At 36.4% G+C, this 22366-nt stretch overlaps 1 protein-coding gene across 3 annotated transcripts in view; it reads right to left on the minus strand.

Annotated features, from left to right (window-relative positions):
• The window catches only part of ACSL3 (acyl-CoA synthetase long chain family member 3), a 57511-nt gene that overhangs the window by 29592 nt on the left and 5553 nt on the right, over nt 1-22366 (minus strand). For 2 of the 3 annotated variants that reach the window (XR_010390515.1, XM_064516923.1), the window contains exons 2-4: nt 11386-11490; nt 5958-6379; nt 18-195 (exon numbers count right to left, since the gene is read on the minus strand). Coding sequence is in view for 2 of the 3 variants with exons in the window: in XM_064516923.1 (XP_064372993.1) it covers nt 18-195; nt 5958-6308 (529 nt within the window). In the remaining variant the exon portion in view is untranslated. The remainder of the gene's footprint in view (nt 1-17; nt 196-5957; nt 6380-11385; nt 11491-22366) is intronic. The other variant, XM_064516924.1, reaches the window with a different exon arrangement.

A 22366-nucleotide genomic window follows, 5' to 3' on the forward strand; every position in this document is an offset into this window, starting at 1 on the left:
GAGAGGTGCATACTTACGCTGGTAGTTGCACATAAAGCAAGCCTGTGCTGTAATCATCCACTCAGCTCTAGTCTCACAGAAGATAGCAATGTTAGTCTTTGGTTGCTGACCCAATACTGCTAAGCCATTTCCAAAATTAACAGCTTTAATGTATACATCATCATAAGAAAGCCAGGTGTATTTGCCAAGGATCACCTAATAATGATAATAAATTTAATTTAGAAAACAGAAAGCCTTACATCTTTAACCATGTGAACAAAATACAGAAGTCTGAAACAAAAGTTGCTTCAGTTATAACAGTTTATTCAAGAAAATGAGTAATATTCTTAAAAAAAATTATAGGAAATATGGAAGTTCCAACACACAAACGCTGCAACATTTCCATGCATGTTATCACCTCATTTTCTGTTTTCACAGCACAGGATTCCCACCATATTTTGTGACTTCAGAAGCCCCCTGAAAGGCCATGATATCCGACCCACGTGTTTTTAGTTTTTACAAAGGTTTGTTTTATTTTGAATGAAGGATGAAAAGAGCTAGCTAGTACAACACATTCCCTATATCTGCTTTCTTGGATATTTGGACTAAGATTCTGTCACACATATATGGTACTTAGATGCTCATTCTTATGAAAAATACTGAGGAAACTGGAATTCAGAAAGCATCATATGAATGGCTTCTCAGTCAAAAATTGTGAAATTCCCTTTGTTTGTTCTGAAACAAATGTCAGGAGGAGGAAGAGCAATCTTTTTGCCATTTTTCACTGCTAAACAAAAGCAAGACAGAAGACCTAAATGGAATTTACTGGCCAATCTCAGTACTGAAAAGTCATGTGGAAAAGATTAAGCCATCTCACTTTTCTTCCCCATGTGGAAGTTGTGCACGGTATATGTGGATTTGAATTTACTGTTCACTATTTAACTTACCATAGATTTCCATGTATACACTCGTACCTTACAGTACCATTTTTTTTCCACTGACTGATAAGTTATTTCTTTGAGGATTATTTTATAAATTTTCATATGCAGACAGAGTATCAGAAAGCTTTTACACTGAAAAATCAGACCCTAAATTATTATACCTTACCTGTCTAGTTATAGAAGCACCTTGACAATTTTGAAAAATATCAGTTTTATTGGTCAAGTATTTCAGAGCTTTCCTCTGTCTACACAGCATTATTAATAAATGCAAGCAAACACTAAAGAAAAAAACTAGAAAAAACTGTAAGAGCAAAGTTCTCTCTCCTCCTCCCATTCTGTTTTCCACACAACATTTACGTGGTTTAACTAGATTTCCAATTTGTGGGCTGTAAAAACTAAGTACGTAGCTACATTTCTAATGATTACGCATTTCTGCATCAACTCTGTTAATGAAATGGATTTGAAAAATCTCTCTCCCAAGTTCTAAGAGAATAGAAAAATAAATTCTAATAGATTTCTGCTATCAGAACACTTCCAAACTGCGGAAGTTTGCAACTGAGTAATTGAGTTGTACCCACTTCAACCTTCTTGAATATTACCAATTAATCTACATTTTTAGCAGGACAATCCTTTCTTACCCCAAGACAGGTACACATACACCTGTTCGGAAATTTCACGCAACTTTTTTGTTTGAAAATACCAATTATTCAAAACTGGAAAGAAATACTCGCCAACATAGGAATACTTAGCAATTTCACCAGAAAATAAACATTTCTCAGATGAATATCTGCTCAGCTTTTCCTGTCCTATCATTTATAGAAACTTAGCTTTATTGGCAGATGGGCTGTTTCAGAGCCAAAAAGTCCAAAACCTTACCAGGGTAGGCAAGATCACAGTCCATTTCTCTACTGTAACTCGTCAGAGAACTACAGAAACGGTACCGACTGACCAAGCTCAGCCACTGCTCGCTGGCAGCAGGGCCGCGCGGCAGGACGCCTGGGCGCTGGCTGCCTTACCTCCTGAGCTCGCAGGCAGACCCTGCGGAGAGCAACCTGGCAGTGCATTTCATTTTGGAAACGCCAAGGTATTTCTGGTGTGGCAATATTTTACTATTTCCAAAACAAGTATTACACATCTTCCTGTCCATTAAAAGTTCAGTAATCTGGGGGTTAATTCCAATTTGGGACATTTTCTCCCAAACTCAGTGTTTTCCATAGACTCAGAAATTCTTGACAAGATCATCAGTTGAAAGCAATTTGTAGTACTGAATCAGGTGACACCCTAACCACCCTCATATACTGCTCTCAAATAATTAAGCTAAGATAAGCAAGCAGAGTCTCTTTACTATTTTTGGTAAATTTGCCAATCACTAAATTACCCATTTTTGGCAATTTCCACAATTCACCATGTAACTTACTAAAGCTGAAATAATAAATCATTAAATGGTTGAAAATGGATCTTTCTAACCAACACCTGTGATTCTTTTTTCCTTAATTTTTTCCTTAAATAATCTACCCTGATTGTTTAAACCATTTTTATACAAATAGTAAAGTAAGGTAAAGTAAATTAGTAAAAGGTGGTCTTATTAGTGCTTTCCTTTCTTAAAATTAGATGCATGAAAACAGATGAAAAGACCATTTTCAGCAAGGCTATTTTTGAATTTTAACTTTCCTACTGCTTTACACAAATTTAAATTGCCACATACCTTTCCTCTCCATGCCTAATCTCTCTGTTCCCACTCTATAACTTATTAATATACTGCCTCTGTTCATATGTGTCTTTCTTCTGCATTTCCCAGTATGTATTTACAGGATACACAGGATCATTTCTTTCATCCTTCCTTATGTTTGAGTACTTGTCTCCAAATCCATTTCCCTTTTCGGCCCTTCTCTCAGCACCTTCTCACAAACTTTTTCTAACACACAGTTTTCTACTATAAACAGATGTTAAAGCTGATGTTAAGTGTCATAATCTTTTAAACATTCATACTCATGCTTAATTTTACAACTTGGACAACTTCTTCCTTCTAGATAACCACTCATACATGTAAAGTCAGGTAATTGTCCAAGGGTTTGCAAGAGAAGGGCCCAAGAAGTCAAGACTATTGAGAATTAAACAGAGGCATAAAATCAAACAGTGCATCAGAAAAGAGAGCACCCATAAACACTCTTTCTTAAAAAAAAAAAATTAATAAAAAATAAGTTAGAAAGATAAATACTGCCACCTAGTGTATCAGCTTTTAAACATACTTAAACACAATTTACTAAAAATATTTGAATTACATACTTTAATGCTTGTGACAGCCTTCCAAAATAACAGACTTGAAAAGATCACTTTCCCCTACCAAAAATCACGTTTACTTTTCCATATTATATTTATCCATGTTTCCACTAATTCTGTTCTTGGTTATAAACTCTTTATTAAAAAAAAAAAAAAAAAAAAAAAAAGCCACAAACAAAACAAAATCCACATACTAACCAAACACATGAAAATAGAATCTGTAGCTAAGACCACACAAAATAATCAACCAGCAGAATCAAGTTCATAGACAAATAAAAGTTATTTTTCATACCAATTTTAAAAATATAAGCTCTGCATTTTTTTCCAATTAAGGCTTAAGCTGTGAAATACTTTCAACATTATTTTATCTTGACTGAAACACATATTTCATAAAATTAATAGTAAGTATGCTCTCTAATTCATGTATTAAAGAACACTGCGGAAGAAAACAGAAAAACTACGTATGAAATACTGTAAAATGCAACAAAGCAAGCAAAAATAAATATTTTTATTAACGTCTATTAATTTCTGTTACTTTGGTAAATTCAATTTGGCAACTACAAAGGAACCAATCTTTCAAACAATGTAATAGCATAAAAAAAGTCAAGAAATTACAGATTTTCTGGCATATCAGTGCTTTCCAACTGAGAGCAAATTAAAGTAGTATCTCATCTGAAACATCTGGCTCTAAACAAATTTAGATAGAACTGTGACTACACTTAGTTCTCCCAAGCATCACAGGCTCAGTATTTTACTTTTGAGGGATATTAATTTAACGTATTAATTAACAGATCATTAATCAGGTTAATCTAGCCCATTGCTGTTTGCACAGCAGACCTCTTCTAGATGGTAATGCAATTCAGTACACAGATCCATGAGCTACATTCAGATCTGCCACTGACTTGCAGATGACCTCAAAAACACACCAGTCATTCCCACCATTGCATGTTCAATTTCTGAAATGGAAAACAAATAATTAACAAGTTTTGCAAACTCTTTAAGGTATACAAATTATATGTACTACATGTAAGGATTTGGAACTGTCATGTACCTTTCCAAGAAGTTGCACCAAACAAACCTTGACAAGTTGCCTTTACTGAAGAGAGACAGGAAGTAAAAAGATGCACGGCATAAAATACAAAAAAAAACAAAAGAAAGAATCCTAACATTTTGAATCAACAAGGAATCTTGTAAAACCTTCAGATTTACTCACTTGCTAACATCTTATGAGGTATTAATACAATACTGTATTCCTTAATGGAAAAAAAAGAAAAATTTTTTCAAAAGCAAGTTTAGGCAACAATGCCACCACCTGGAACAAAATAATACAACAGCAATTATGGCAATCAACCATAATGAACTATTTTGTCAAGCTTAGTCAAAATTACCTAATTGAAGACTTCGAAACAAGTAATTCAAGTAGATCAACATCAACATTCTTCAGCTTTCTAACATTCAAAATACTTCACTTGCATAATGCAAAAGGCTAAAACTCCTAAGTGCTTAAGCTTTACACTACTAATTAGGTTTGAAAAACAGAACAAAGGTTACTGACTGCCAAAAAACTAATGAGAAACCTAGTTTGCATTCAACATCAACTTGTTTCTGTTTCTTTTCAGGTCAACGAGGCAGCAAAATGTGCATCAAAAAAGTCTGTGTGTATCCATTTCTCTGAGGCAAGCATTTCTGAACAGCATTTCCTTCTCACCGAGAAACTAACTCCACAGCTAGCAGGAAGTTTAACTAACAGCTAAAGCTTCTATAACGGCTTTAACAGAATGAATCTTTGCCATATTAAACAAATATTGTGATATTAACCAAATTCTACTTTAAATATTATACGCAAATACTAGAATTAAAATTAGTGTTATTTAAGGAATTCCTTATTACATGAAGAGATAAATGTTTCCCTTGCCGGAAGACTAGTCTTATCCAAAAATGATCTTTATAACATGAAGGTAGCAACCTCTTCTAAAACGGAAGGGCAGAACTTTAACACATATCTGTACATATAGTCTCTTAATGGAATCTGACTTGCTCCCTCACGCAAAACTACTTTTTTAAGTGCCTCTGAATAGATACAAATCAGCAATCAACAACACAGGCCTGAACTTAAAAGGCCCCCTAATCCTTCAAAACAACATAAGAAGTTTTTCTGCCCCCTTACGATTACAGATTTCCAAAGATGTAGGTTGCCTTAAAGGAGACTAGAAAAAATTCTTCCAATGAAAGTCTGTGCAATCCTTTTTCAAACCAGAACTCCATTTAAGTCCTAAATACACAGGGCAAAACTGTAAATTGTTGATTTATTAGTAAGTTTACTGGAAAAGCACATTTGAGTATAGGCACCTACTGCTTTTTCTATATACATATGTGATTACAGTTCTGAATAACACAAAGAGGGGAATATTTTATTCACCTAAAATGAAAACTAAAACTTTTTATCTGCTTGCATATCTGCTAAATCTTTTTTTTAATATAAAACACATTTGTTTTTCCCCTCTTTGTTTGAAGATATAACAAAGGATATCTACTCAAGAATGCAAAAAGAAGGTTAAGATTTGTTTTAAATGCTGATTAATGAAAGAGCGAGAATTAGATTATTTAACTCTTTGCATGACTACTTAATCTAAGTAGAGAAAGTTACTTTTTCCCCCAATTTCTTTTGCTGAACTTTTGTACCCTCCCCCCCCCCCCCCCCCAAAAAGTAAATACTGGCTGAAAAGAATCTTGAAAGCAAACTGCAAATGCACGTACCTTTTTAAAAACTTTTCCTGATGGCTGGATTTCATCTTCCTCTTTTAATATTTCACGTGTTCCCAAGAGTTTTTTGTCCTTAAATTTAGTTTTAGCATACTTAAAAACTTTGTCGAGTGTATCACACCCAGGATATAAAACTGAAGCTAAGCAGTGTTGACTGTTAACAGATCTGTATGCACCCCCAGGCTTGTTATTCACAGGTTTAGCTTTAACCTGCTTGGATTTTGCGATAGCCTCCCTTGATCCTGATAGTATGTACCATGGAATGTATGTTATAAAGGAGTACACCAAGATTATAAAGTTTATAAACTGTAGAAGAACAGGGTTGATGTTATGCTTCAACTTCATTTTGGCTGCTTGCGAAGCTTACAGGGGAGAGTTTGAAAACATGTATCAGTTAGATGGAGATCCAAAAAGATCTAGAAAAAGAAAAGAAAAAGTTAGCAATCAACTCTATAGCTTTTGTATTGGGGGAGGGGTATTTTCAAACATATTATTACAATCCATATCAGAAATAGGTCTCTTTATGCATCAGAGAAATTAGGGTAGAAACCCTTATTTCTAACGAACATCACAAGACACTGATACTTGGGGAAAAATTCTTCCATTCCCGTTTAAGAGACAGCAGTACATATTAAAATTTTTATTTTTCCTGATTCTATAAAACACAAAAACAGAGTTATTAAGGAATTCAGGACTTCAGTTTTTAATTAAATTACATGTATAATCACATAACACATTCATATAAATACATGCCAACCACAAATTCAAAGACTGTCTCCAACCACAGTATAATACTTAAATGAATATCCTAACTGGCAACCTTTATGTCCTTCGACTGTAAATGATCAAACTTCATACAAGCCCTAAGAAAACAAGCAATGCCACCTCTCTGTACCTGATCACTAAATCTGTCCACATGCTTTCTAAACAATATATGGACTGGGACACCTATATAAGAAAAGGAAATTGTAACCTTCCTCCATGAAGCCCCTATATGTCAAAGAACTTTGCTGGTTCTTTTATACCTAAGGACATTCCATCATCCATAAGGTTTCATCCATAGCATCTGTATGCAACGTGTGCACTTGTCATATGAATAAACTAAATATGAATATGTCATATTGCTAAATATTTCATATGTCATATGAAAATAAGCTAAATAATATTTGGGAAAATCTGGGAAACAGCTAAAAATATTTAAAAATATATATACCCTAGCAACAGCATTATGAAGAGACTGTGCAACTTCTTCCAGGCTCCTTGATGATGCCAGGATAGTCATTTCAACTTTTTTTCTTTTCCTTTAATATTATCATATCTAAAGAACTAGATAAGGCAACTTTCTAATATGTTCTACTGTGAAGACAAGAAGTTTGGCTTAATCCACAAAATAATTAAAATCATTACGGATAGCAAGGACTTTTCATGATGTCTAAAGATGAATTTCTGCAACAGCAAATGAGCTATCAGTTATAAAAATTACTGTTTACATATAAAAGAAAAATAAACAGTCTCACAGTAAAAACATTTCACTCATTTAACTGTTTAAAAGTATTTATACAACTATATTAAAAACAGTAATATAAATCAAACAACTAAACTGATAAGTAGATAAGATACATAAATTTGGTAACTCTTTGTAAATGAGGTAAAGTTTTACACACAAAATATGGTGTCAATGCCATAGAGTATTTAATGCACTTTGCATTATTCTTTGTTATATTTTACAACATCCATTTATTCTTTGAAAACCTAGTGAAAAGATTTTTTTAATAGGAAAAATGATGTTTAAATCATTTAAGCTCTTTTACTAGTACTGGAAAGAGACCTTACTTCATAAATATCAGAATTCTAGATCCTTTTGAGAACAGATCAATACCTTACATTTGTAGGATCAGATTAATTCCATCTTTCTCTAAACCACTAAATTTTTTTTAAAACTCCAAGCAAAAGTATCTCAGTATCAACCCCTTCCCTAAAAAGCTGTTGTAACCAAAGGAATCTCTGTAACGCTCCATCATATGGGCAATATAGCAGGACTCAAAGGAACCAACCAACATCCAGGCCTGTTCTGCAAAGCACCCAGAGACATATATTTAAATAAAGCCTGGGAGCTCTTCAAGGTAGAGAATTACTGGATTGAGTAGCACAAGGAAAAAGGATATAAAAAGAAAAATGGAACTGTGTATATTTTAATTTTCAGATCAAAAGCAAAGAAGTGATGATAAATAAAAAAACTTAAATAGGCTAAAGAGCAAATTCAATAATCAGTTGAAGAGACTTATGTTCTTAGGCTGTCACTGAAGGATACTTAATGAAAATAATCATATGCCAGCCAATAAGCTACTTTTGATAGTGGCATAGAACATAATGTTTTAAAGCTGAATTCAGAGTTCACATGACAAAAATTTATCCATTTTTCAGGAAGTTACAAATTGGACTGTAATTTTGCATTGCCTAACTCAGGGAAGGAGGGGGGGGCATTTCATTTTTCATGTAAAGCTGAGTAACTTTGTGCCTCCAAGGTAGGAAAACAATCTACCAAACACTGTGACGAGTAAAAAAATTCAAAGCAAGTGTTTTAATATTTTCTGGAAATTCTTCTCCAAAGAAATTCCCTGTCTGATAAACATACATCACCACCAAGTATTTTACAACTGAGATTTTGCAAAAATATCCACTTTGAGTTTTACACTTTTCTGTGGTAGGGAGGCATTGAGACCTTCTAGAATAGCAGTTTTCCATTTGATTTTGCAGGTATTCCAACATCCTTATTCCCATCTCATCAGGCTAAAAGAAAGGAACCTTTTTTATTATTTCCAAAATAACCGCACCAAGGTCTCTCAAGAGCTCTTTGACTCACTTGAAGCCTTCCACAAAATCTCAAACCTGGAAATGTTTCCTTTGAATTACAAATCATAAATTATGTTATGCCTATGATTTCATAAAGGCTGCCTCCCAACAGAGGGTTTAAGAAACATTCCCACAGGACAGGTGAAGGGGAAATATTTTTGAGTCTCTCCCTGGTTCAGAAAACTGAGTATCAGGCCTGGAAACAAGCCCTTGAACTCTAATTCTGGTACGCATTCACCACCTTCAGTATATTGCTAATTACGTCAGTTTCCCCTTCAGTAAAGTGAGTATCATTTCAAAGAGATTCTTTTAATATATTAACATTTATTTAAAAATAATGTTTCCACTTAAAACGTCAATTAAAGAGGAAAAAAAGAATAGCTTTTACAAATGCAGTTTCTTGCCATAAAGGCCAAATAAGAGTAAATTTTTCTTTCTTTAAAATTTTGTAATCAGGAGGTAATACAAACTTCAACAAAAGAGACTGCTCCTGTGCTTTTGTTACCAGAATGAAACCACTGTAATTAAAAGTGGAGAAAAAAAAAGTACAAGCCCTTTTTGAGCAAGCAAGGGAAATATATTCTAGTGTTCTCATTAGCATGGACCAGTTCCAATAGGTTGGCAGTTCTAAAGACAGCTGAGCCACGACACAAAGGAAGTTTCTTGGTGGCAAGGTAGTGGCTCTGTCTCTTTCCTTGTATGACTGAAGAACACACGATGTATTTCCTCCCCCCCCCCCCCCCCCCATCTTTTCATTTATTTGTTTGCTGTGTTGCTGGAGAGAAAGATTTCAGGTAAGCATCAAGAGAGATAAAGTTTCTGTCTGGTTAAGGCCACTCCCAGCAGAAGAGCATTAAGTCAGATCACCGAGCTTCCACTAAAAATCTCAGAGAAGCTATCAGATGAAAAAGAGGATGGACAAATGGAAGTTGACTAATCCTGCTACTTCCGGCTTGTAAAAAAAACCACGCTTCTTCAATATGGTTCCTTCAGATATCTACATTCACAGTGAAGCGCATATGCATTTATGGTTTCCCAAAGATGAAATACTGAACCATTATCTCAAATCCAAGGAACAATGAGTGGCTCTTATTACTGAGCTGCCTACCTACTTTCTAAGTTGAGAGAAAACACGAAAGTGTTTCATCGCACACCTAGAAAGCTTCCACACAAACAAGATGCAATTGAAAACTTAATGGCCTAAATGTTCATCTAAACCAAAATAGGAGGCAGGAAGCCTGAATGTTTTCAGTGCACATATAGCTCTGTTTTAATCTGATACCAGGACACATTTTACAGAGAAAGCTTGTATTTTCTACAAGTGGAATACAGATTCAACATCTGATGACAATGTAGAAGGAAAACTCAACCCCGAATCAAGCATGGAGGGCTAGCTTTCTTCTACTGCAAATGGAACCAATGCAGCTGAACAGAATGGCATCTATGCTTCTCTGTAATAGTTCATTTTTTAACCTTTTAGTGTAAGCTATCCTAAAAATTCAAAGCAAAAAGATAATTAATATTCAATTAGCAGAGCTACTCAAAAAATGAAAATGTTTCAGAGAAATTTTCAAAGTTTTCAAAGTTATTTCAATTTTAAAAAGCTTGAAAGGGACACATTGTTTGCTGTTTAATATATTTCATTTTTAAAAAAAGTATCAGACTGAAGAGTTAACAAAATATTTTACTTAAGGTTACACTGCATTGAAATTACAACTTCTGTTCACCTTACTAATTTTGGAAGCAGGTGACCACTTTTGATCATAAAAAGAGGTAAGTAAACCCAGCTTTTTGGGTCAGCGAATAGAGGGCAGAGGGGAAAGGGATCCTCCGTAGTTTTATCAAGTATTGGTTAACTATGACACTGAGAAAGTCCAGTGCCTTCACGAGTTTTGTTTTGGTTTTCGGGTATCCCCTATCTAATCACTGACAAATAAAAACATGTGACATGCAAAGAGCTTTAGCTACCTTGTGCAGTCTGCATCAGATTAGCTGTAAATGCTCAGGTTTTTAAATAATATGTATCCATTCTGGTATCCATTCACATAGCAGTGTTGGGGTTTTTGAGGAATCAGTGTTCAAACCCTGACTAGTGATCCAAGAAAGGCTGGCAGATTAAACTAAATCCTGGATGAAAGAGCTGCTAATTCATGCAAGAACATCCCTCATATAAAAAACTATGGAAGTGGATGCTTCTGCACATGCATAATAGCTGTTCAATTTGTATGTAATTCTATTTCATGAAGCAGTCACCAAATGGGAAACAGTAAGAGCACAAGTAAAAAGTTATACCACTTTTTAACAGCTAGGACAAAAGGCAACCAGTATACCCATTCAAGAGCCTGGGAGAAGTAAACTGGCAGTTTTCAGGACTAATCCTGTTTAGGATTATCATCAGTGATTTGGCCCTGTATATTACTTATACTAATACTGTTCTTACCCTTTAGTTTTAGAAGCAAACTTTTGTTAAATGAGAAAGGAAGAAATCCTTATAGGAATGTGTTTACCAATTGACCTGCTTATAACAACTACTTTACAATAGAAGCATGAATTAACAAGAAAAAGAAACCTTATGCAACTTCTCATTGTGGCAGGTACCGGTACAACAGCTGATACAAGAAGTTCTCGTCTCAGTTTACTCAACAGGAGCTGTCACAGGCAACTGTGCTGAAATCTAAAATGGAAAATCCCAATTAAATACAGCAACTATAAAGTACATCCTCTGTACTTTCATCTGTCTTTTATAATAAAAAAGACAACATTTTTTCTCCATATGACTGCATACACATCACATAAAAATGGCAACTGGATAATCAGACTTCTCCCCCTCCAAGAAATATATATGTATTCAACCATGGTAACAACAAAATGCATAAAAACTCTCTTATCTAACTCAGCATAATAACAGTCCATTACAGTAAGAGACAGCATAAAAACTGAGATGTATTACAGGTTACTGCTTCACAAACTGGAGTACTAACTAGTGCCCAGATAATGTAAAAAAACAAATAATATGGGCACAGTTAGAGGGGACAGGAAGACAGATGCATGTCAGCTTCACCCTTTCACGGAGCCAATATGGCTTTTACATGTCAGTACTAACCTGGAGTTAACATACCTTCCCATAACCTACAACTCTCGTGAGCACATACAGTTATGTAGTTAACATCAGTTAACTTGTGAGTACCAGGGCTGATTGACAACCTCCAGCAAAGTCTAACAGGCAGAAAAAATTCAAGATCCAAACCGGTCTTGCAAATAGTATTACCACATTTATGTGGTGCTGCAAATGTAAGTTTAACTGGACCAAAACTGGCTCTTCATATAGCCCATTTGGAAACACTGTTAAAAGAGGGACATTTAATGTACAATGGCGTTAAACTGTCTCCCTAGATAAACAAGAGCTGATTGGGCTGAAGTGAATTTACGAAAGGAACACAGGAAGTTCTAGATTACAGTACACTTCTCAGAGAGATTTACAGAATCAGGCAAATAACACTAAAAAGCTTTGGAATACTTAAGTTGAAGACATACATGGCAGAGGCAGTCCCAGTAAGTTTTATAATTGCATTAAATCACATAAAGCAAGCTCGTTTTATCTACAGCTGCCCATACAGACATGATCTCCACCACATTCTCAAAAGGCTCAAAATTATAAATATTTTCCCTGGAGAAAAGAATTTATTTCACTTTTAAATAACTAATTCTGCTAGAGACTACTTTTATTTCTATTGCAATTAACTCAAATGTTTACAATTCTGTGATCATCTTAAGTTAGTTCTAGACTTCCCGAGTCCACTGGGGAGGTGCAAAACAAAGTTTCTGAAGAGTGAAACCAGTAAACAGCAAACCCTTGACCACATATTCCTGCTGTGTATTTGCTGGGACAAATAAATATGCTAATACCACTCGATCCTATACCTCAGGTTCCACCACAACAGAAATACATTGGTACCAAAGAGGTGTGACAAAAAGGTGACCAATTCTCAACTGCAGAGAACCACTCCTAATAACAAACATTTCTAAAAAGATGATGCTATAATACTTTAAAAAGAAAAAACATATTCAGATAACTTACACTTATCAAGAATATCAACCAATTAAAAATGCATGAAGAGGCACTGCTGATAAGAGAAATGGGACCACTTCCATCCTACTGCATCCTCTGTTGTACCAACATGTTCCTGCAACCACAGTGAAGCTTTTGCCAACTGAATGTGCTCACAAACTACCCTGTCGCTTATCACCTATTCAACAGAAGCAAAACGAGAAGCCCATTTGTTCACATTTATTTCCATATGACATTATCAGGGAAAAAAGAAAAAACTATTTCAAAACAGGGAGGAAAAAAAAAAAGCACGTAAGAATATCTTCAGCTGGTCAACCTAATTTGTCAATGGACCATTAAGCTAATCAACCTTTCAAATGACATTATATGCCCTGCAAATATTTCATGTACAGAAAGAATGAAAAAAGTGAAGTAGATAGAAATTTTTTAAAAAAGAAAACTTTTCAGATATCTGAAGTCAGTGCAGACCAGCTGATTATTTAGCCCCAAAAATAACAGGGTCAGATCATGGCGCGAGGAAAAACAGTGTGCCACATGAAGAAAACAAAAGAAGGTGCTGGTGTTAATGAAGATAAACATCTGGTTTCCAAATTATTTATTTCCAGTAACGATGCATAAACCCCAGCAACATCACGAGTCCTCAAAAAAAGAGCCAAAGAGCCCCAAAGAATGGCAGGAATCAACACTCCGATCACTAAAGAAGAGCGGATCTCCCCGACTCTGAAGTGCAGGCAGCCCAAAGCCAGGGCACACTTACCGCTACCCCAGGTCATCCCATGACACTGCTTTCCGTGACCAGGCTGTGCCCCACGCACTGCCGGGACCCCGAGATCCCTGGCAAAGCACGGCTTGCGGGGCGCACCCCACTCCACACGCCACCGTCGCGGCGACGGGAAAGTGCTCTGTGAGGCCACTCCTTCCACGCAGCACGGGGGCTCCCGTCTGCCCAACCCCGGGCTCCTCCGCAAGCTCCAACGCTGGCTCGCCTCCAGGGCCACGGGTTTGCGAGCGGCCTGCTCCCTCCCGGCCCAGGGCCACCTTTGCCGAGGCTGGCACCTGGGCTTGGCTCCACAACCGGAGTGCAGGAGTCCTTTCCAGAGCCCACTGGGTGAAACGAGGGCTGCTCTGAAACAGCTGCGCCAGACTGACCTCAAGCCCTACTTTAAAATGAAGTTTCTCTTTTGTGTCAAGTTTGGGGCAGATCTGCAACTTTGTACAACATTTCTGCTTGCCAATTAAACAAAAAAAAAAAAAAAAAAAAAAAGGAAAGAAAAAAAAGGATAATCTTAGCACTCAGTGCACCAATCCTTAAGTTACCACCACACATCAGAAAAAAACCTACCAAAGCAACTTCCAATCAACAATACATTCTTGAACATCTCTATCTGACCATATGTGGTTTATTAATGTTATTAAAAAGCCTTTGCTAAAGAAAGTCAGATCAGTAAGAGTAAGATTGTGCAGCTATAATAATCTTACTTACTAGCCTGGAGGTTTGCATTGAACTTTTTCAAGCAGGTGGACCAAGAATGAATAATTCCCACACCATTTCTGGTCCTTGCTTTCCCACTCTAAATGCTGAACATGAGATTTTCTGTCTGTCCCTGGACTTTGCCCTCCTCACCTCCACGTGCTGTAAACTACTAGCGTGCAAAGAAAAAGGTATAGTAAGAGACAAGAATTACTACTGATTGCAGCTTTTCTCTCAAAAAGTCACAGATTTTCTGCTAGACAAGGAGGAAGCATGGAGAACCTATGCCTACTCTTTGTAAGCACATCTAGGCTGATTTTAAACTACCTTGTTCAGATCCCCCTAGAGATTTCAGCTCTACTACATAACTCACACACAACCCTAGATGAATTTCTCAGATTCTCTAAATATTTCTATTCTGCTCTGCTCAGTATCACAAATACTAGCAGACACATTCCCAGAGCCATCTAAGCACTCTGACTTCTCTGTACGCAACTAAACTCCTCCCTTCGGAAGGTTTAAACATAAGCAATTCCACAACTAAACTCCATTTCTGATGGCGATTCAGGCACTTTGTGCATAAATGCATTTCTGGAAAGTAAACATTAGGGCACAAATTGACAACAAGCAAAGGCATGTCATCTCTAACCCAAAAAAAACCAGTTTCCAAGAGACTGTCTGACTTCACTGCCTGTTTGGGGCAGCCAAGGTGGTTCATGAAGCGCACGGCCTGTGGGTGCAGTTTTGAGTTGGCTCAGGCAGATTTAACACTGCGCTGCCATTAAAACAGACTGCCCATCTCTGAAACCTAATCCAGCACTTTCCCTCTGGTGCACTGATACATTTGTGTTTCCATGACTAGGAATGAGTCAGATTAGCTTGCTGATCCAGTTTAAATCTTCTCCTTCTTGGAGAAGGAGGGTTAATTTTCCTTTGTACTAGCTTTGGTGCTCACTTGAGCCTAGGGCGAGTCATTTCAGGAACCTGAATCAGCAGAAAATTAACACTACAAAAAAGAATTTTTCCACTATTCTAAATTGGGTAACCATGAACAGACAAACTGCAACCCCACCACAGAGAGGGAACATACAGCTGGGAAAGAGGAAGATGCAGGCTGGCAGTCATGCTGTAAATTGGATCTTGGTTCAGCTCTTAACTGTAGAAGAATCAAGATCAGCACAGGCGATACCTGAAACACCCTGTGACTCTCATCACCAGTGCAGTAGGATGAGAGGAGAGCTGGAGGACCAACCTCACGCTCTCACTACTAACTAGGGAACATTACTTTTCTTTAGCACTTGAAACCAGAAAGGGTGAAATCCAGAGCCTAAATATCTTTAAACTTCAGACCTAGGCTAATAAAGATTCCTATTAATACAAGGGGGTTTAAATGATGGCCTTCACATCTCAATTCCATTCGTAAAATGAGGCTTCCATTTCCTTAGAAGGTGGCCAGAACATGTTTTACTAGCATAAATATAGTATGTATGTTAGGCACAAAGATACTATAATTGTAGGAGTTACATGAACTTTAGAAGTCCTTAGAATAAAGGAGAGACTTCCTACTATATTAACTAAAGTTTCAGAAAATAGAAAGTGATCTTAGTATCTAGAAAAGTTTGTAAAAAAATAGCATTTTCTTTTCCTCCTAGTAATATACACTTTAGGTCCATTTAGACCAAATAGTGGAAACGGGGGTGAGGTGGGGGGACTAACAACAGCAGGCAGAAGGACAAATATGTTTAGCACAGAACTAAATTAGATAGCAATTGAAATTTTCTGAAAACAGAGAGCTGCCTTTTCTTTTAGGCAGATTCTAGGTATATCCAACTATTTCTAGAAAGGTATTAAACCCTCCCTTTGCTCACGAGCTCTTCTATATACCTCTATGACTCTCTTCTATGAAATCTCACTGCATGTTGCAAGAGAGTGGGAGACTTAGATAGCTAAGCCTACCCTCTGCTTTTTACAAAAGAAAGACAGTAAAATTGATGAGGATTTGAAGGCTAAAATGGCAATCATAAAGTAATCACATAGTAGACAGCTTTATTTTTCCCCCAAGCTACAGGACTTTCACTGCAGAGTCCAACTGCGTGGCCTGGACGTTTAGTTTAGTTTCCACATGAAAAACAAAAACAAGCTGTGTTCAGTGCTAATTCAGGAGCAATACTTTAACAGGCACTCCTAAAGCTACTATTACCGATGACATGTAAATACCCTTCCAGGAGACTAAAATCAGCTGAAAAAAGCAAACCCTATTACGACTCTGCAGTTCAGAAATTTTCCTGTTCAAAACAGTTTAAAATTATCTTCCTTAAAGAAGTTAAAAAATAACTTATTTAAGGCAGGCTAAACATTGTAAGGATTGACAAATAAATCCTCACTAGCAAGAATAATAAACACAGCTTTGAGGTAATAATTGTTATCAGAAGATCCAAAAGCACTTCCCAAGAAGTTAACATCACTGTTACTAGTACTGCAGAGAAGGAAAGAGAGAAAAATATTTATCCCAAGTCAGTCAATAAAGTAATGGCTAAGCCAGGAACACAATCCAGTGCTCCTACATCTTGGCCTCCTCCTCTTCCCACCATACAATATTGCTTCATGGCAAAAAGGTGTCATTCATTTCAGGCACTTTGATTTACAGATATTGTCATACCTTCCTTCTACTCCTTTTCATAAACAGTAATTAAAACATTTAAGAGATGTAGTTAATGATAAACTAAATATTTTCATTTTTATTGTGTCTGAGAAACATTAATGTAATATAATGCACAGAGTATCTTACTACCGCATGAGATCTCAAAGTAATTTTGATATCTGCAATGTTAACTCTCAAAAAGAAACAAAAACATGATTCTTCAAGTACACTACTAGGTTTTAAATCACAACTACAAATGAAACATGGAAGAGAAGTAAAACAAGAACACCAACACAAATAAATTCTCAATATGAAAAATTTCTGCCTAAAAATAAAAAAAACCCACAAGCTTCATCATTATTCACAACCTCTGGCTTCCAGAGAAGTGGAATAACAGCTCAGCTATCACTTCCAGTTTAGCACTCTAAACTTCTGAAGTCATTTTGTCAATCATTTGAGACAACCCTTCTAAATACTTCCACTGGGAGGCAGACTCTGCTTTCATTTGAATGGAAAGAAACAACCAGAATGGCTTTATGTGCCATTTTCTACTACAAAATACATCCTTGCATGAGTTTTCTAATTTCAGGGAAACCTGAAATGCTAAGGAGCAGAACAGGTTTGCTGCACTGTTGTATTTTTTTTTTTAAAAATCAAAATATATAGAGAGATGTTCTGTTACCATATTTTAAGTCTGGCTGTGTACTGTATTTTAGTCATGTATTTGTCAGATCAAAACAAAACACTAACATAACACTACCAGAAATTTCTTGGCCAAAAAGGTGCTTCTTGTCTTCTCTCTGCCCTAAGTACATAAGCATAAAAATGTTCTCATGTCATTTTAGATGAATTACAAATTCATGTAGTGACAGTAGAAATTATTACTCATTATCCTATATTCATTTTTAAAATACCAGGTGGCCTACTCCAATATCCGGTAACTCCATGTATTTACATTCTGCCTTTTCTCTCTTTCTGAAAGACTTCCTTTTATTTGGGATAACCTCAAGCCAGAATCCCTTTAAAGAATAAGCACTAAATGAATACACTCAAGTCAAACAACAAAGCAAACATGGGAAAACAAAATGTTGTTGTAGGCTTCAGAGGAAAGAGTAAAGGATTTAGTCCAAGTCTTCAGAGAAGTTTCTCACAAGAAAAATATCAGCAAGATGAACGTTACTTTCAAGAGGAATTGAACACTGCATGTTGAAGGAAATAAGGACATCCACAACATGATCAAAGGTATCAAAGTGATAAACTTGGATAGTTCACCACTTAATTTGAAAGGCTAAGCTGCTGACATTTTCACCAGAATTTCTCTTTCAAAAAATAAGTACATTTTCAGGTTCCAATTGTTTTTTTAATAATATTGTAGTATCCACTCACCTAAGTGATTTATTACAGAAAACATAATGAACAACTTCCCACAGAAACATACGCACGTGCACGTGTTTGTCTGCCTGTCCATCCATCCCTGCTGCTCCAACTCTCTCTCCCAAACCAGACTGCCTCTCACCCTCTCATGTGGCCAAGGAGCCTTGCTGGAAGCCCCTCAGAGGGAACCTTTACCTTTCAGGGAAGGACTAATGCTCCTAATTCCACGTGCGCTTTTCAGACTACATTTTGTAACATCCACTTTAAATTTAATGAAGAGGTTCTCCCCTGCGAACTGCAAAGCAAGACAGCAACAGGAACACTTGTGATCTACCACGCAACTTGAAAAAATAGAATCAGGAAGAATGTCTAAAAACAAAACTTACACAAGTCTCATTGGGAATTTAACACCTTACGAAGTGAACCTCTCCACAAGGACTGAGACACGGAGAAGGCAGTTTTTTCATTCTAGCAACTACATAAATGCAGAGAAAAATTTGTGAAACTTTTCCTCAGCACAAACAGAAAGGCGGAAATGAAATGCATTCAAGTTCTGTGAATATGAAATTTTCAAGTACACTTTTTGTAATCTTATTTTTGCTGCATGTTATAAATCTATTCTCAAAAACTTAGTCTTCTGTTTATTAGACTAACTTTAAAATAATTTGTGAAAATTCACCTCCAAAACATCAAACTACACAGGCTTACTTACGGTTACCCTTGACTCCTAAGCTGTGTTTTTAGAGAAACAGTTTGTTTAAAATTAATTATATTTGAATATTGAGAACATACATACCAATTGTACTGCAACGCATAAAATCTGCTTTTCCTCTAAAATTTTTCTGACCCTAATATTAAAAGACACTTGGCTTATTTAACTCAAAATTTCAAAAAAGAATTTGTGACATGAAACAAACCTTTGTCAAACTGAACCAAACTCTTTTACAAGACACTTAAAATGTTGCACGTACAGTTAAGAAGGAGAAATAGGGCTTACACAAATAATGTCTTCTATGGACATAAGTATGACATTATGCATGCTAAGCAGCCAAGTAAGAACATCACAAATACACCTAGAAGACAGTTAGGAACTCTCCTATCTGTCATAGATACGCAGTCTTGCTCTCAGAGCAGCAAAGCTGACTAAAAAAAGGTTCCTAAACGAAGCACTTCACAACATCTCTTTAAGGCTACCACAGAAGTAGATTTCAATTGTTATTGTTTCATCCCCCTTCCCTGTGCCCTAACCCCATCTATTTATGGAGTAGACAGCATTCTTTCTTTGCACTAAAAAACTGTGTGTGGGAGTGGAGGGGGGAGAATCACACACAAAAGCTTAAATTACAGAATGATTAACCAGTAGGCTGCTTTGCTGCAACCCACTTTATAAAGTAATTTCTCTTAGCTGCTCTGAAATTCTAGGGATAGCTGGAACAATCTAGTAGACTTACAGTATCACAAAATATAGGGGGAGGAAAGGAAAAAGGAAACATTCTCTCAAATTCAGTGTTTCCCTGAAGAACTACTTTATCTAGCTTTCATATCTATATTGATGGGGGAAAGGACTCCTTTGTTCAAAATCGAGCACTGAAACTTACTTATGTGAGGTATAAGGTTGCCTAACCTGCTCATTTGAGATTATGTCCTATTTTCTAACCTTAAAAGTAAGAGCACATCAAGACAACTTTTCTCCCCAGCTGTACCAGAATACCTTTTCTCTCTTTTCAGTATTCTCTTTTCTTGTAAGCAAAGCAAGGCAGAATGAGCTATGAATCTGCCTTACAATTCTGTAACACAAAACAGATGCAAAACAAGGACTCACTAAATTACAGACCATTTTATCCTATGTAAAGAAGCAATCAAGAGTGTGATCCTGACCTCCAACTCCTTATGTGCCCCCTTTAAAACAAAAGTTACAAAAGTCCAGGTGCTGAAAATCAGAAGACAAAATCCATTGCCCAGAGATGTGAACTGGAGGGGATAAACATGAGGTAACTCTTCAGCTGTCCACAGAAGATAATTTAAGTCATTAACAGTATATACATAATAGGTAGGTAGATGGAGTTTTGGGCAAAAGAAAGGAATCTTATTTCACTATTCAGGGAAAACAGACACATCCTTAGACCCTAATTGTATAATATAAAGATCAAAAATTCAAGTATCTGATTGGGTAGTGTCTCCATTGCTAAGTCTTTAAATCAAGAACATGGACCTTTTTTTAAAAAAAAAGTGCCATAGCACTAACAGTATTTGCAGAAATTATGTGAACATTCTCAGGTGAATTATTTTGCCTGTATTATACAGAAGGTCAGATTAATATTTTAACTATGTTTCATGAGTTTCTAGCATTTAAAAAACCCAAAGAATTACACGTCTTCCATTTAAAAAATCTTCAGAAAAATCACTAACAATGAAGGTAATGTTGTAATTAAAATATACACAATTTTAACCATTGTACTCTTAGACATACAAGCATCCACGGACGGACAGAAAAAAGTCAGGCTAGCAGCTCACTCCATTCTGTCATGCTCTGCACCTGGCCACAACACTGAATTCATGACACCGGATGTGGACAACTTTTTTTTTTTTTAAATACGACTTTTTCTATTGGTAAATCACAGGTTTTTGAAACTGAAAACTGAAGTTTCCTTATGAATGTCTATTTCATATTGGCGTTCCTGATCAAAACCTTCAAGCTGCCTTCCAAGACCCACTAATAGCTTGGGTTAGCCAACAGTTCTATAGTTACGACACTCAAACGCTGATTCACGGCCCTACCACTCTTGATTGGGAAGCAGATTTGTACTTCATTCATGGATGCCTGGAATATCATTAGCTTAATCTATTTACACAGACTGTCAGAGAACTAGATATAATCTCCATAAGCATCTTTCTCTGCAAGGATAAATATCTATACAGTTATCACCACCGCAAAACTGGAAAATTTTTTTTTAGAAGTCTCAAAGCTGTCCATTAGAAAAAATCATTTCTCCGCTCATGGCTTCCTTAAAAACTGCAGCAATGCTTAATCAGAACAATTAAAAATTCAGCTACAAAAGACTGACAAGTCCTACAGACAGAACTTTTCAAGTTGCTTGCAACCTGAACATGGAACTTACTGTTGCAGAACAAATTTAAGTCACATTTTTATCACTGACCAAGCTTTACAACCTAACCTTACTGAGATCACTCTGTGCCTCCCATACCTTTTGCCTTACCCCTTTTTTCTTCAGCACTCAAACACATAAACCTAGAAGACCAAAGTCTAGAAGACAAAGAAAAGCAGATGTGCTGTGCATCTCTGAACAAAACCACATAAAAAATCCTCCCAGAAAAGCCCTCAAAACCTCCTGCTTCTCCCCTCTTCCCTTCTGCATACACACTTAAAACACAGACTAAAGGCATCCTCTTCACCAAACACAAATCATAGACACATGTAACTTTGAAAAACATCTATAAACTACTCACCACACATGTTCCTCTTTCCAACTTTTTAATAAGTTTTTATAAGTTCTTACACAGCTAACAAGCTCATAAATTTTAATATGGTTTTGTGGAACAAGTGCAGACTATGCTCCACTATTTCACAGAACATATTCTGGAACTGCCTTAGAACTCTGGTTCATAGAAATCATACCATATGTCTGATTCAACAAACCTTATGTCATCATGCGCAGTGATGCATGATATTGCACAAATCTGAAGTCTTCTGGTGAAGAAGTACAGAACCTACGTAAAACCCTCCTGTGGACGGCCCAGGTTTCTTGCATATCTCTTAGTAGTCAACCTGAGCAAAATGGAGTAGATTCCATTTTTTGTTCTGGAGCACACAAAGGGAAAGGCAGAAAGTTCTTCCCTTTAAAGATGCAGGAAAACTGCTGTTAGATACTGCTTAGTTTTCTTTTCAGAATATCCTTACGAGTTTATGACAGGAGGAGTACTACTTTCTACAAGGACAGTGATGCAGCAAATGGATGGGGAACTGGATCTGGAAG

The sequence above is a fragment of the Dromaius novaehollandiae genome, chromosome 9 (assembly GCF_036370855.1).
Source record: "Dromaius novaehollandiae isolate bDroNov1 chromosome 9, bDroNov1.hap1, whole genome shotgun sequence".
NCBI lineage: Eukaryota > Metazoa > Chordata > Aves > Casuariiformes > Dromaiidae > Dromaius > Dromaius novaehollandiae.